The sequence below is a fragment of the Medicago sativa genome, chromosome 4, assembly GCF_051527215.1.
Source record: "Medicago sativa cultivar Bolivia chromosome 4, Bolivia_mono, whole genome shotgun sequence".
Classification (NCBI taxonomy): Eukaryota; Viridiplantae; Streptophyta; class Magnoliopsida; order Fabales; family Fabaceae; genus Medicago; species Medicago sativa.
Window position 1 is genome coordinate 94,674,457 of NC_140752.1, and position 16,924 is coordinate 94,691,380.

Consider the following 16,924-nt stretch of genomic DNA (forward strand, 5'->3'; position numbering starts at 1 on the left):
AAAGCACATGAACATTTTTTGGGTAGATAGACAAAATGACAAAATCATTATAAACGTACACATATAAATGAAGGTGTCGAGATTCGAATCATAACGTCCAATCTATTAATTTCGTCATTTTTGTCTACACAATTAAGAGCAATTCTCTACAAAATTTCGCTCTAACTTCAATTGGACTTTCCATTAGTAGACATTTGGGTTGGTCTCGCAAATCCGTCCTAATGATGGTCTCGCAAATTAGTCTGTCCTAACGATATCAATGCTTTATTTATAAAAAAACATTGTCATGTTAAATATACATTTCCTTACGCAATATTGAGAGGAAATAATCTTCTAGTACTAACCATCAGAAACCCAAAAATATTTGGACACCTAAGGATCAAATTGTTATAATCTAAAATAAAATAAAAATTTGTCAACAACGTTGAGATATCTGCTCTTTTTTTTTAATAGGTCTCAAACTTGTGAAAATGGTAACGAGGTGAGAAACACAACTTATTTTGGTCCCTTAGATTTTTCACTAAAAGCATGTTTTGATTATCCTGGGTATTCAATTTGTCCTTGTTGAATATGATATATGTTTGACAGGAGTGGATCCTTTCATGTGACACGAGGATTGACTAAAATCTCCACCATTCATAGCAAATGAAAGAGAAAACTTGTTTCGTAAAAAGTGAATTTTAATGATTGAGATCTAAACACATGATAAAACACAAGGAAATTTTTTTTAATCATAATGATGTGGGAACAAACTTTCCCACGTCAAACACATTTCAAAAGTGGATGTTTACCAAACAAAATGTAAAACTATAAAAGTTGACATGTGGATCGAAGAAATAACAAAACTATTAAAGGAAATTCTATGGTGCAGTCACCTAAATGACTTTTTCAAAAAAGTCAAACATTTTAAATCAGTTTGCACAAAAACCGGCTTAAAAAGTCTAAGATAATGGAATTTATTAAAGGTCCATCAGGAAATCTTATTTTACAGCACTTTATTTTATGTCCAAATTATCAAGATATTACACTAGTAAAAGCACAAATTAGATGGTGTGAACAAACGGCTGATTATTTTTTACAAAAATATTTATATGAAAGCCAAGATACTGAAGATCATTTTTTATATAATGAATATAAAGAATTAGCTAAAGATTTAAAGGATAAACTTAAAGAATTAGCTAGATAGTTTTATAAAATGAGTGAAGAAAACAATACACTCACAACTAGAGTCAAAACTTTGCTTGACGAAACCAAGAAATTAAATGAGAGATTTGAAAAACAAATTTCTTTTCTTGAAACCTTACCTCAAATCTTTAAACAAAATAGTTTATTCACAAAAGATTATGAGCAAGGATTAGAAAGGACCCATGAAACTTGGGTAAATATGGAAAAAGATTTTCCGTGTTACAACAAAAATGAGAACCATAAATATCCTCATATATATCATTCTTTTAACCCTCAGTTAAACAATATCACTGACATGATTAATTATCTGATAAAAAATTGTTGTAAACAACATCTTTCTCTTCAAGAGGGGGGGAAGAATAAGGAAAAAATCGAAAAAACTTTATTTACTAACTATAAAAAATGAGTATAGAAGAAAACATAGAGTATCAACTCGAAAAATTAGACCAACTTATGGCTACTTTAGACATAAGTGAAAAAGATTCCATTAAGGAAGAACCTGAACCTAAAGATCTAGAAGATTTTGTCTACGACTTTAGTTCTGATGATGAATCCAAAGACGATGGAAATTTCGTTAAAATAGAACAATTAGAAATGGGCGAAAGCTCAGGAACAAAAAGAGGACCCTCTTATAATTGGAATACAGATTTCCATAGAGAATTTTCCCAAGCTAAATACCAAAGAATTCCTATGAGTTATATTCCTAAACATAGTGTAAATGATGGAAGTGGAATTCTAAATATTGATTGTGTTGACAATCTTGTTCAAGCCATAAGGAACTGGTATAATAAAAATACTATCCAAATACAGTTAGATAGTGATTTAAAAAATCTAACTCCAAAACAGATTTTTAATTATCTTTTGTGCAGAACAGAGGGTAATGCATATAAATTTCTAGCTGAAAAACCTGACGAAGAACAAACTGCAGAAAATAGTATGGGAATGATCAATAAGGTCTTTGAATGGCTTTTAAATGAATTCAAAGGTTGGCAAGATACGATAGATTCAAATATCGCCTTTAATACTGAAAAATTATGGAGAATAATGAATTTATCCATATGTAATCCCTGTTATATAGAAAATTATATTTGTGAATTCTCACAATTATATTATGATTTAAATAAGGAAACCAGAGATGGTCAAAAGGTGGTTGAATTATTTTACCAAAAATTACCTATGGCAATGTCCCAAATAATTCAAACCGAATTTAATAATGCAGTTTCCTCAGAAAAGGTTAAAAATACTTTAGGAGCTAGAATTTCTATTCTTAGAAATTGGATGCAAGAACAGTGCCTAAAGAAACAATCAAAACGAGATGCACGAATAGGACTGTGTTGCGATAAAATCCAAGGGAAAATTGGAGCATATGGTTGTGAAAAAAATAGGAGAAAAAGAAAATATCCTAGAAGAAAGAAATTTAAAAAATTTTCCTATGATAAAAAGAAAAATAGGAAGAAAAGATTCTATAGAAGAAAAAGGGAGTACCCTAGAAAAAATAAAACCTGTCCTAAAGGTAAAAAATCGTGTACATGTTGGTTATGCCATGAAACAGGACATTATGCTAATGAATGTCCAAAGAAAGTTTCTAAAGAAAAGAAACAAGTTCTAAACATGATCTATAGAATAGGTTATGAACCAGTAGAATCAGATTCAGATTCTGATTGGGAGCAACAAAGTTTCTATGAACTTTGTACAGATTCCGAAGATGAGAAAAACCAAGATTTTGAGTAAAGGAAACCCTAGTGCTACCTTTATCAAAGTAAAACTTCGCAAGAAGGAAATTTTAGCCTATTTAGATACAGGTGCAACATTATGTTTTGGAAACGAAACATATCAAGAAATTGGGAAGAGTTAGAAAAACCCAAAGAAATAATTGTTGCAGATAAGTCAAAACATCAAATATGGTTTGTTTTGAGAAACATTTCAATTACCATAGAAGGCTATGAATTTTTCATACCAACAATTTATCTTCATGATTCAGGATTAGATTTAATCATTGGAAATAACTTTTTAAAGTTATATGCACCGTTTGTGCAAAATGTCAAAACTATTTCTTTGCTTTGGAAAAATTTAGCAAACCCCAAAGAAAAGACAAAAGTTATAACAACAAAAATTATAACTAGAAATGAGATTATTCAATTAATTTTTGAAAATCTTATAAACCTAAAGAGTATTTGGGAGGAAGGAAAATTCTTTCTAAATCTTGAAGAAATAGAACAAAAACTTGATACTGTATGTTCAGAAGACCCTTTGGATAATCTGAAAAATACAAATCATGAACTTGTCACTATTAAAGCCAGACATTTAATCAAGATTGGCATTTCAAATCATTCATATCCAACAAATGATGATAGAGATGTAGATCCAAGACCAGAATGTTTTCTGCATCAAATGGAAAAATTCTATGATACTCTCATCAGATTTGGATCAAAATTACCTAACTTCAGGGTAATCACGGCAAAAGAAAGTTTTCTAGTCTATAGTGACTCAAGAAAACAAGCTAGAGAAGAACACCTTCAACAAATACTAAAGTTCGAAGAAAACTTTAGTGGGCTTGAAGCAGACTTGGGCCATCTACCCGACCCAATTCAACAGGAGTGCTGCCGACACTTTCAAAAATACAAAGGACACCAATGCAAGTGGTGTGCAAAAGACACGAATAACGTGGCCGATAAAGAATCGTTGTATGATAGTGACGTATCACCAAACAACGAAGAAAATGTAGAAAGTTAGTGGGCATGGGACCCATTTAGAGATAAGCCTTATCCCTAAGGCAATTATGTAACATATTTTTCTACGTTTTCTTTTTCTTTTTGTCTTGTCATTTCTTTTTCGTGTGCTGTAAAGGAAAGAGACGTTGTGCCAACTATGAAGGCCAACTTGTGAGTCTCTCATCCTATAAATAAGGGCCTCGAAGCTCATTTGTAACCACCATGAATTGAAGCAATATAAGTTATATCAGTTTGATATGAGCTTGCCTCTTAGTTTTAAGAACTAGTGGTCCTATAGTGGTAAAACACTATAGCTGAGAATTCTTGAGGTAATACTCTGGAGGAATTCGCCCTGAGTTGGGAAAAACTCAACACAAGCAGAAAAAACTGCTGAAGAAATCAAATTGCTGAAGCAAAAATCAACCATATTTCTGAAGAAATAATCAGGTATGAATTTATTGCATATTATTATAAAACATGACTGAAATTTCATACTTTGAAGGAACATCTAGTTATTATGCTGATAGCATAATAGATAATAAAATAGAAGAAGCAGATTTGTCTTTAACTGCTGAAGAAAATTTTAAAAGAAAATTTAGTAAATTGAGAGAATTTCTTTCAAGAAAAAATATTCTGAAATTTGGAATAGTAACAGGGGAAGAAGCAATTCCTATTGAAACAGTAAATGGAAGAATAGCTATATCCACTATAAACAAAGAACAAATCATAAAGAGACTTGAAACGTTTTCTGAAAACGAAAGAAAAAAGATTGGTTATATTCATATATCAACCATTCAATTTTTAATCAAAAGTACCTTCATGAAAGGTATTAATTCATCTTTAGAAATAGCTCTAGAAGACTCTAGGATTCTAGATAAGAAACATGCAATGATTGCAAAAGGAAAATGTAATCTAAAAGATGGAAAGATAAAATTTGATATAAATTTACAAATAGGATTATCCTTAAAATATATAGATCTAGATAGATCCATAGTTTTTCATTATAAAATGGAAAATTCAAAATTCATGAAGGAAGGTAATCATCCTTTTACAATTTATTATAGAATTAATTATGCTTTGAGTAATTCACACCATATCATAGAATTCTTAGGAAAAGACACAATTCATATCGATGAGTTGTTTAAACCATTAGTTACTTTGGAATCACCAATATATAAAAATTTCGCAAGAAATAGCTTTTCTTTAATAGAAGCAGAAAAGAATCTGTTTGAAGAAACAGAAAAACCATTGCTTAAAAGCCAAAGCCTTCGAATAGCATCACCTAATCTAAAAGATTTTAATAAATCATCAAGATCTCAAAATATATTTGAAGACGAAGTCTCATCCTCAAATAATACTTCATTCGAACCTCCTAGGAAGGATTTCGAAATTAACAGAGAAAAAGAGCTCAAAGATCTTCATGATTCTATAAAAACTTTATCGATACAGGTTAATAAAATAAACCAAAAACTATAAGTCAAAATGCCTGGATTAAATCTAAAAACAGAGTTACAACTCTATGAGAAAAAATTAGAAGAAATAATTTCTGAAATAAATTTTCAAAATAAAAGAATTATGTTAAAACAAATTCTTTTTGCTGCACAAGATTTAATACTCTACCATGTAGATTCTATTTCTAATTTATTAAAAGAAATAGAAGAATTGGATACTCTTACAAGTATTCAGCAAGAAAAAGAAAAAATGCTTTTAGAACCCTTTCAAGGTTTAGCAAAAATCGAACAAATGTTAGAACAAGTTCGAAAAAACTCCGATGACGAATCTACCCAAATTCGTAAATAAATATGCCTGGTTTAACATTAAAAGAAGAATTAAGGTTATTTAAAACTAGGTTACAATACTTAGTAAGTGATATAGATTGGTATTATGATCTAATAACATTCAAACAAATAATATATAAAGCTCAATCTTTGATGAAAACACATATAGATCTAATTGAAGATCTAGAAAATGAAATTGAAGAAAATTCCGTCAACAACTCTATCCAAAAAATAGAAATTCAAAGAAAAAGAGCAAAAATACTTCTACAACCTTTTCAAGGTTTAGATAACATCGAGAAACTTCTAAAAGAAGCTCGAGAAAAACCCGCAAAAAACCCCACATCAAATCTGGTATCAGAGCCAGGAACACAATCCTAAGGGATAAAAATGAAAATAAAAATAAAAAAGAAATTAAAAATATCTTTTTTCCAAAAACAAATGCTTTTTAAAATCGCTTTTCCAATTAACCGATTTAAAAAGACATCCACGTGGCACTCTTCTATTAAGCCACATAAGCGACTTTTTCAAAAAAGTCACAAAAGTAACTTCACCATAGCAGTCCCCAACTATTAAATCTTAAGGTTTATGTTCAAAAGAAAAACAAAGAATGCAGCAAGTATCTCCTACTAATCGATCATTTACTCATGAATTAGTAATCTAATTTCCTGTATTAAGACAACAAATATCTTTTTTTACCAAACCAAATAGAAGCAAGAAATAATAAGACGCAACCTAAGACCGTGCCTCCAACTGTGGCCCAAAATTGACGAGGTTGTCCATCGAAGAGATCAATATGAATATTCATGCCGAACAATCCAACAACCACAATACCTGCATTCACTATCATGTTTATTGTGTTGAATATTATTGATACTTGTAGAAGCTGATTTTGCTTATCATCTAACATTATGTTGATGTAGTCCTCTGTATTATCCACATACTCACTCAACTTAACAAAGAACAAAAACCAATATCAGTGAATATCCCATGCAAGCTTAAAATGAATAAAAGAGTTCAAATGAAATAAATACATACACTGGATAATTTTTGCAAGATTCCATTTATCTGTGCAAAATATGCTTCTAAAAGCATCTCCAATTCTTTAACATCAAGCTTAGGACCATATGATTTGTCTTTAATCGAACCTGATTCATCACTAAAATTAAGGAACAAACTGTGAGCATGACTCATATAATTGCTGCTATACATGCAGAACTATGTTTCAAAAATAGAGCTGTTATATATTAATCGACTAATGTTAATAGTTTTTTTCGCAAGAAGCAAAAAGGATACATCATTAACAAAATTATAAGCATAAGACACTAATGGTACCAAAAGCCAATGACAACCAAGTGAAATCCAAAAAACTAGTGTTAATATATAGTTTGTACTACCTTTCGTCTCTATCTTCATCAGATGTTGAATTGTACCCTTCTTTTGCTGATGTTTGCTCTGATAATCGAGCATCAAGTTTTTGTGTCAAGTACATTTCAGCCATGTCATTATCATCATCCAACAAATTTTCTAGTTGATCTGCGACCTGTTAAACCCAAGAATGTTAGTATCCATTTTTAGTTTTTAAAGAACAAGAAATTTTTTTATAACAATCGAAAGTCATGAGCATATATACTCCAGTTGACAGCAAAAGATATTTTCACACATCTATTATGAGATTGTTTGTAACAAAAGCAACTTAATATTCAGGGGAGGAGCCATAAATTTTACATTGTAAGGGCTAAATATAAGTCCACATTCAAATACAATATTATGTACATCATTCATGACTGGCTTAGCAACACTCTCACCGACTTTCATAATCCTGGCCTCTGACACCATATTATGTACACCGTTCATTCCTTTTAAGCTATGTTGCTAATCTCAAATACGTACAATTTGCATAAGTGTAGTAGATTAATGAACATAAATGGAAGGTATGAAAAACGGATTTAGATCATCTCCTTTACTATTTTTCTACATCTCTCTCTTAACTCTTTATCTCTCTCTTAATCTCACTCCCTCTCTTTATAAAAATTAATCAAATTGTCAAGAGAGATAGTAAGATAAAGAGTTAGGAGAGATATGTGTAGAGAATAGTGAATGAGAGGATCCAATTTGATGAAAAGCATGTCAAAAGGAAGTCATGCATAAATTATTAGCCGTGAATAATCCGACTTTACATTGTCTTGTCCCATTTAGATAGTTCGGTTGGTGAACTAAGAAACACTAAAGGAATTTTAAGGAGGTGAAGGGTTTAGTCTCTAAAATTAACATAAGTACTAACTAACTTACAAACATTTTTCCTATTCAAAACTTTGAAAACCAAAACCTAGCTTTATTTACACTATCAGGTATTACAAGTTAGAATTGTAACCAAAAGGGTGCATTAGATGATGAGACATAACAAGAGATCAAACAAAGAGTGAACACATAAATGATGACTATATATTTACCTTCTGTACACGACCAAAAAGTGAAACCAAACGATTCTTGATTTGCCTTACACGTTCAAGGTTGAGAGTACTAATTCGAGAGGTCAATTCATCCAAAGCTGGATAAGCCTCTTTTTCTAGCCCTTGAGTCTGATATAATATAAACACAACACAAATCATATATAGACCTCATAAGTCATAATTAATAAGCATATAGAATAGAATGTGTTCCCATAATTCGACTGTAATTCATACATACAATACATTTATATCACATACCTCAGATTCAAGGCACGTACAAGTAGATTCAATACAAGCCTCAAGAGCTTTAAACTCAAAAGGTAATTGCTTAGGAGCCGACACAATGCCTGCAATGGCGGCGTTTGGTGAACCGGCCTCAAAAATTCCCTCAGATGCATTGTTAGGAGGAGAATCATCGAACAAAGGTTTCGCTTCATAATCACCATCCACATTATCGCTAGGCATTTGGATATTATTAGAACGAGGAAGGCGCGCTTGAAGATCTTGAAGGAAACGAAGAAAGAAAGGGTTTGTGGAATTAATCATAAGCACTTCATTGGAAGTGATAATTGCTTGAATGTGTTCTAAGTTAACAACAATAGCTTTTTCTCGTCCTAAGATAGAAGAAGGGTTAGAGAGTTTTGGATCAAGAGCTCTAAGGTCACGCGTAGGTAACCCTGTACGTTGCATGATGGAGTGTTTGTCAATATCTTCAACGCGTGATTCACCTGTCTCTGATACTACCATCCAACTCTTCACTACCATTCCATTACCCTTTCGTCGACACCCTCCTCTCATCGCCGTCGTCACCACCATTGTTGCTGCTTTTCCCTTCTCTTCTCTTCTCTTCTTCCAATTAATTAATATAGTGATTCCATTAATTCAATATATGTAGTCTAACTCTAATTAATTTTGATGAATAATAATAATAACTAGGTCTTTCTAATGTCCATAAATATTTACTGGTTCAGTTATAACAACACCAGAACTTCTCTTGATCCGTTTGATTTGATGATAAGAGATTAAAATCCCACCAAATTCGGTACGATCTGTTTATTGTGTAACAGATTTGTTCTTTTTATGTTTTGTTTGAATAAGTAACATATTTCTGTTTTTCGGCAAAAAATAATTGTAACAGATCAATATCTTTGCCCAAAAAAATATGTTACTAGCAGAAATAGGATAATAGAATAATTTCTCCTTAAAAAAAAAAAAAAACAGAATAATTTCTGGTTTGTTTGAATCTATACTTCCCTTTCAGTTCTTTTGGGCTGACTTTTCTTTTTAAAAAAATGTCATCATTTTTTCAATACAAATAACAATAACACATGTAACAAATACATAAGAATAAATTTAAATATTAAAATAAAAGCTTAACAAACACAATTGTCCATAAAAATTAAAATTATATTTTCTTTTAATCAAATTAAAATTATAATATAACAATAGTATCTTTTTTACAACAATAGTATTTTTTTTTTTGAGAGGTTACAACAATAGTATCTAACAATATAAAAAGTATAATATAAATTCTTATTTTTTGTTTTCTTCCAACTTTCAAAGATATTAACTTTCATTTTTATTTCCTTCCAACTTTGGACCTTCTAATTTTTTTTATAGTGCACTGTTACATGCAATAGAGCTTTTAATGTATATCGATCACATCTTTTAATCAATCAAAATATCACTACCTCTATGCTTTCTACTTTGTTTATCACCGCAATTGATTTTGACAATGAAAAATATTAACAAATGTCCTAAAACAAATATTAAAAAAAATAGTTCTAAAAAAATAGTTTTAAAACTTGTGTAATCAAGCTTTTAAAAGTGGAAATAATATTTTTTTTGTTTCTTTAACTAATGTCCATATAGGAGGAAATGTGACAATCATCATAAAAAACAATTATAGAACTGTCCTAACATATGGGAAATGGAAAAACAGTCGATGCCTGAGAACACGTAGATCCCTAGTCTAGGGTTACTGTTTTGGAGCTATGTGACACTGCAAAAGAGCCATTATTAAAAGCATAGACATTTGGAAAGCTTCTTTTGATCCCATACAGGGGTAAGGCATCCCATTTTGTCTTGAAAATTATTATGATATATGGGGACAAACCAAAACAAGTTGCTAAGTGTTGAGTATGATTCATATTCATCGATAAGTAGGCAGACGTTCATGCCTTGTGGAACAACCGCCTTCAGGTTTAGTCAATTATATGTTGGGTTATGATAGCAACGTTGCGTATGATGGCCGTGGTGCTTTTGCATTGCGGCGATTTAGGGTCAATTTTGTAATCTGAATTGTATTATTTGAACACTTTTATACTTTGAAACCCAAAAAATTGCATAACTGAAAAAACTACAACAATCTCATATCCTCTTAAATCATTTTTACTAGCTTTTCTTTTGACATCCTGCACAGTTATCAGTTAATTGCTTTACTAACTATAATAGTACAGTATATATAATACAACTTTTGGGGTATCTTACTTACAATCTCTGAACTAAATCAGAAAAACACTAACAATTTGTCAAAAAGATTTAGGTAAAGGTCTGTTTTCTAAGAATGACTTGAATAAAACGAGTGATCTTTCAGGTTGTGAGAAAGGAGCTTCATGGGAGGCACCTCTGATGGTGGCAAATGTGAGAGTATTTCCATATACTTGAGTCCATCCACCAACCTAAAGCAAAAAGATTGATAAACTTAAATTAGTTTATGATGTGCATATATTATCTAAGTTTGATTATGTTTTGATCTGAAGTGCTTTAGCTTCATGATAAAAGCTGTCTACAACTATTGTGCATAGATGCACGCATATATATGACAGTCGTAGCCTGTTTGAATTGATTTATTTGAGCTTATATATCGATATAAGCACTTGAGAGACTATTTCAGAGACGATATCGAAACTACTCATGACATGTTCATAAGCAGTTTTTAGCATATTTTCACAAACTCTCCTGGATAGCTGTAAGTATTTATATGATAAAATTTATATTATAAGCGCTTAAATTAAATTGTTGTTCCAAACATGCAAGATGTTAACTGTTAAGTAGTATTTATTATATACCTGATGACCTTCAAACCATACCCTGTAAGGAATTGTTGTTTTAAGTGCTAATTGTCTTGCTAGCTTGTGAACCAAGGTTCGGCTACCAGTGAGTGGAATTACTGAATCTTGATCTCCACTATAGTGAGAACAAAACAAAGTAAAATTAGTTATAGCATATATATTTCCGTCAACGAGGAAATGGAATGATTTAATTCTGGTTACCTATAAATTAATACCCTAACTCCAGCTTTTATGATTGATCCAACAACATGGAGTGTAGGTACTTCCAGGTTGAGCATATTGTAGTCCAAGATGCTGTTACCAACATAATGTAGCACAGTTATTACTGTTTGGTTAATTACAATTGTTGATCCTATTTGGATTGCGTTATCTACCGGCATATGCACTTATGAGATTGTTTGAGAGAGTTTATGGAAACAACTTGTGAAATATTTGTAAGTTGTTTGAAAGATTATTTCCATAAGCTCTTCTAGGTAGCTTTATGAAAACAATTTTACTTTATTTTATCTTTTGTTGTAGAAATAACTTATATATAGGCACTTATATCATTATATGATAAATGTTATTGCTATAAGCGCTTAATTCAATTGTTTATCCAAACAGACCTATATATAGTGTGTATTTGTTTTAGGATAGAAGAATATACTTGCTGCACACATCCCACTTTGGAACTCCAACAAGCTCGGCATGAAGCGCCTTTTGTACATCGCGTCTGTTTAAGTAATTTGTAACTTCGTCATCTACACATACATCTATACTCTCATTTGCATGCTGTTTGGAAAAATGAAAGAATTTCTCAAATCACAATGATCAAGCCAATTTGAAAACGCAATATCAAAATTAAGAGGTAACTTGGTAAAAGAAGTTGCATGAAAGAATCTCCAAAAGACAATACTTACATGGTTTTGAGGACAAATAACTTTGGATTGTGAAAGCACTGAGGAAATGCATACATCAAGGGTAACATCATATTTGTCCACAAACTTGCTGGTTTCTCTGCTTACTTGGGTCATAACCTTTGAACAAAGCGGGGAAATGGAGTTTCTATAGTACTCACTTACATACTGCGAATAATTGCAGCCTGCGGTGAACATTTTGTAAGTTGAATCTGATATCAATCCATGAGACCAGAAGAACTCAGCCCTTGAATTGAAGTCAGTGGCATATTCTAGAAGTGGATTTCCCAACTGCAATAAAAGAGACCACGTCGACATTAGCAATGTCTTTGGATTCCTGCAGTCAGTACCATTTGATCTAGATCGGACAATCTAGATTTTAACCTCGATATATTAGTTTTAAAAAAAATAATCAAAATCTGCATTGAAACTGGACCGTCCGATCTCAATCCAACAGTCACCAATACGCTGACTACGTGAACGCGTGAGATTATGCCCGGTTCATGCAATCCAAATACCTAAGAAAGAAGCATCAAAACATGGTTGATACATAAACGGTATAGTACTTACTGCTATGCCTTTTAGATTGAATATCTTTTCCTTTTTGTTGATTCCAATCATGAGATTTGCTAATTGTGGAATGTAATGCCCTAATGTTTATTGACAATTATGTGTGAGAAAACAAATAATATTGATGTCTGTATGTTAACCTGCTTTTGAAATTGAATTAATCTAGAAATGATGTGACACACTTACCTGCATAACTTTCTCCTGTCAAAAACAAATCTCTGTGTTTGTATTGGGGGAACTTGTTGAACCAATGTAGCAAGAACACAAGGTTGTCCCTAGCTAAAAGAAATCAAATTCAATAATTAATGTCTAATATTTGATTATTCCAAGATTGATATATCAAAACCATACCAAAATATAATCAAATGGAACATATCATATCTCTAAAGTTATGTTGCATTTTTTTTAGCTTAAACTTTTCTATTGTCTCAACTTTTTAAAAGCCTAAACATCATAAAGAGGAAATTATTTATCTCAAAAGATGAAATAAAAAAAAAACACAAAGGTCTAAAGTGATTGTTAATAATAGTATTAATGCAAGATCAATTACCTGTCACCTCATCATTCACTTTCATATTGGAGAAACTACCTTTAGCATAAGAAAACCCCACTCCAACTGGTGTCTCCAAATACAACATGTTTGCCTCTACATCACAAAGTAACTAAGTTTATATCATAATGGTAAATTCTTGGAAATCTAATGCAATGATCAATACAGTACCTCTATTCCAACTATGCTCATTTTTAATCAGAACTTCTCCATTGGGTCTGAAAGGTCCATTCTCCGAGAATGCACCTACTCCAAGAGAAGAACAACCTGGTCCTGTACAAAACAAAAATAAGCTTGCACATTTGAACTAAGAATTTATAAGTGTAGTGTAGTTGTGGCAAGTGAGAGATTGGGGACCTCCATTGAGCCAAAGGACTAAAGGTTTTGAAGATGGATCAGTTTGTGATTCAACAAAATAGTAAAAGAGATATCTGTGTTTTTTTTCATCCACTGTAACATATCCTGAGAAGTGTTGAAAGCCTATTTGGGGTTGTCCAGGAAGCTTATGAATTCTATCTGCATGAGAAGAGAGACAGAAGATTTCCATGGAAGAACTCAGCTGAAGCAACACCACAGTCATTGCCATGGCTTTCCATCTTTGCCAGCACATCTTTTTAGCACAAAAACTAATGAGAGTAGGACTTGGGAAAAGTTGTATCAGAGAGAGAGAGAGTGAGTGAGAGAGAGAGAAAGAGGTGGGATGTGTTTAAAATACACAATATTACTGGATACATAAATAGGGTTAATTTAAATGTGGTCCACTGAGTGGTCCAAGGCTCAATATTTCATTTTTTGACTATTTTGATTGTTTTGCAAGCCGGTGTTTAAGAGTCTCACATTTGATAAGATACAGTATTAAGAAGGTCTTTATAAGTGGCGGATAGTCCTCACCTTATAAGTCGGTTTTCTAGGAGTTGAGTTAGACCCAATCCAAATTCGAAGATGGTATCCAACCCAACATCACTTTTATTAACCTGCAATCAGGTCATTGCTATCGGACGACTCATGTCACACTCTAAATATATAAATTTTGAACGTGAGTAAGGTGTGTTAAGAGTTTCATATTAGATTATATATGGCTTGAAAATATGTTCACAGTGGTGGGTAGTCCTCACCTTACACACCGATTTTTAGGTTGAGTTAGGCTCAACCAAAATTCAAATACTAGAAAATGGATTTTAAAGAGATGTGAGTGAGGGATACATAATAAGTGTATTGGTTCTGTCTAAACCCTGCACTGCAGCAAAAGGAAAAATGTACACATAGTTGGAGCCTCTTAATGCATGAATCTGAGTAAGCATGTAAGTTTTCTGCCATTAATTGTTCAAAAAAAAGTTTTCTGCCATTAAAAAAAATTAGTGTTTTGAGAATTACAGTGTGTACATGTTGTTTTCTTTCCTTTTTTGTATTTCTCATTATAAAGTATCATATGCATCAACCACAAATACCCTGTAACTTTTTTTTGACAAATTTGGATCCTTACATCCGTTGCACGCTAGATGTAGAGTCGTTTGAATTTAAGAGGAAAATTTTCTCTCTAAATCTTACGGTTCTACAAACTGCTTCATTGTGCAATAGTTCTAGATGATCTCTACACTTACTTTTTTGACTACACCAATTGGGTAGTGTCCCTTTCAAGGTAAATGAATAAAAATGAGTAAGGTTTTGTTTGATAAAATTGTCTCATTTCTGTGTACTTTGCTGAGCTCTGAGAGAATATGAGCATATCATAGCATCCTGGGGTGGGGGATATTGCAGGGTGAAAACAGATATACACAGCTCCTTTTTTGTTTTTATCAAAAAGTTGTTTGATTGATTCTTGATCAACAAAAGTACATGCAAAACTTATTCATCCAAAAAGTAGTTACATCATGGAAATTCCAAGGAAAATAGACTAATAGAGCAATCTTACTTCTGTAGTAATCTAGAGTTATCAAGTACATCATTGATCATAAAAATTAATCATTAATAAAATTAGATGATGAGTCATATATTCTTGATATAGTTACAATGGGAATGACCTAGTTCCATTTGTTCCGCTGAGAAAAGGCTTTCCCTTATAATGACAATGTTACACATTTGGTTCCTTTTATTTTTCAAACTCTTTTTGTCCTCGTTATGGAAAGCAATTATTCTAGGCTCATACCCCCCACCTTTATCATCCATCACTTTTATTTTTCATGTACAAACTCACATGCTAGCCTATAGGGAACCACATGTTCCCATTGTGCCTCAAACCCTTCCATGCTAGGCTAGCCTTTCATTGTTGGGGTGTGGCGGGTCCTTCATCCATTCACCATATTTCAATTGTACATACAAGCTGTGTTAAATTTGTATGCTAGCAATGCAATAGTTCAATTTATGGATGCTTATGTTTTGGCAAACATATCTGAGTGAATATGAATGGACCCTATCCAAGTACAGTTGAAAGGAAAAAAATTGTCTAATCTAATCATCATATAATTGCTTGAAAGTCTAATCAACATTGCGCTGTTATATCTTTGGAATATAGTCTCGGCATATAATGAATTCACGCAATCATTCATTGGCTCAAGATCGAACGGTTTAAATTTCTAATTTTGGATTTTTGAAAAGAAAAAATCAATAATTGAATCTAACTGTCACCAATGCATTGATTGAGTGAGAATATATGAATATCTCAACTGATGGGAATCCATTTTCTTAGGAATTTTTTTAGAAGGGGAAATTCCATTAAGCTTAGGAAATAATTTAAGGAATAGCAGTGTGAACAAACAAACTAGAAAAGGACAAATATAATGTGGTGGATGGGGGTGTGATTTTGTAATATATGCGGTTGAAGTTCAATCAAATCAACGGAAGGAAGTGGTAAACGAGAAGAAATGGCCCCTACCTTAAAAGCTTTTACAAAAGGCTTCAGATTTTTCATCATTAGCTGTACCACTTTCACTTCCATTCATCTATATTATTTACAACTCGTAAAAAAAATCTATTTTATTACTAAAATAAAATTATTTTTGTACACTCGTTATTCAATCAACATTATGAGAGATAGAGATAGAAAATGATGTGATAGAAGGAAAGAAATAGAGAGAAAATAAGATGTATAAATATAAAGATTGTTGCCCAAATTTTCTCTTCACTCTAACATAAATAAAAAATTATCTTTGAACACTTGTACACAAGTATGTACACTTTGAGAGAGAAAGAAATAGAGAAAGTGATACATGATGGATTGATAATGTGATAGGAAGATAGAGATATCAAAAAAATGAGATGTAGAATAAATGTAGGGTGTACAATTTTGAGTTTTTTTTACTCATAGTTTTCTTGAGTTAGTTTGCTGGTTCTCCTCTTTTGGCAAATTAACTGCGAATTTTGGTGAACCAATTCGTAAAAGTGCTTGTAAACCGGTTTAGCGAAATATGTTACTACACTACATATTGAAACTCTAGTCTCAAGCACATCAAGAAATACTTTTATGGTTGCAACCTAAAATCAAAATAATTTAGACACACACGTAATAATATATATTATTTAATTATTTGAAAAATATTTTACATTTATGGTTGGTTGTGACCACACAAGTGTTCCGCAGACACATCTGTGCTCATATATATCATTACATGGAACAAACACTTACTACGACCAAACTCAAGTTTCATTCTTCATGCGTGTCATGGCATGCCTGAAGTATATCTATAGGGTTTAATTTGAAAAAATTGATACTT

The 16,924-nt window shown here is 31.9% G+C and overlaps 2 protein-coding genes across 2 annotated transcripts; both read right to left on the reverse strand.

Moving 5' to 3' along the window:
* Nucleotides 1–6,295: 6,295 nt before the first annotated feature.
* Nucleotides 6,296–9,173, reverse strand: LOC146934055 (magnesium transporter MRS2-F-like). Its single transcript, XM_085705897.1, has 5 exons — nt 8,383–9,173; nt 8,125–8,253; nt 7,069–7,214; nt 6,710–6,830; nt 6,296–6,623 (listed from the first exon to the last, which is right to left on the reverse strand). The coding sequence occupies exons 1-5, from the start codon at nt 8,938–8,940 to the stop codon at nt 6,345–6,347; spliced, it is 1,233 nt and encodes a 410-aa protein (XP_085562023.1). The 5' UTR covers nt 8,941–9,173; the 3' UTR covers nt 6,296–6,344.
* Nucleotides 9,174–10,497: 1,324 nt separating this feature from the next.
* Nucleotides 10,498–13,910, reverse strand: LOC146934056 (serine carboxypeptidase-like 45). The gene is made up of 10 exons (XM_085705898.1): nt 13,572–13,910; nt 13,386–13,487; nt 13,215–13,310; nt 12,851–12,943; nt 12,665–12,744; nt 12,098–12,385; nt 11,845–11,969; nt 11,400–11,492; nt 11,196–11,313; nt 10,498–10,805 (listed from the first exon to the last, which is right to left on the reverse strand). The coding sequence occupies exons 1-10, from the start codon at nt 13,822–13,824 to the stop codon at nt 10,656–10,658; spliced, it is 1,398 nt and encodes a 465-aa protein (XP_085562024.1). The 5' UTR covers nt 13,825–13,910; the 3' UTR covers nt 10,498–10,655.
* Nucleotides 13,911–16,924: the final 3,014 nt, after the last annotated feature.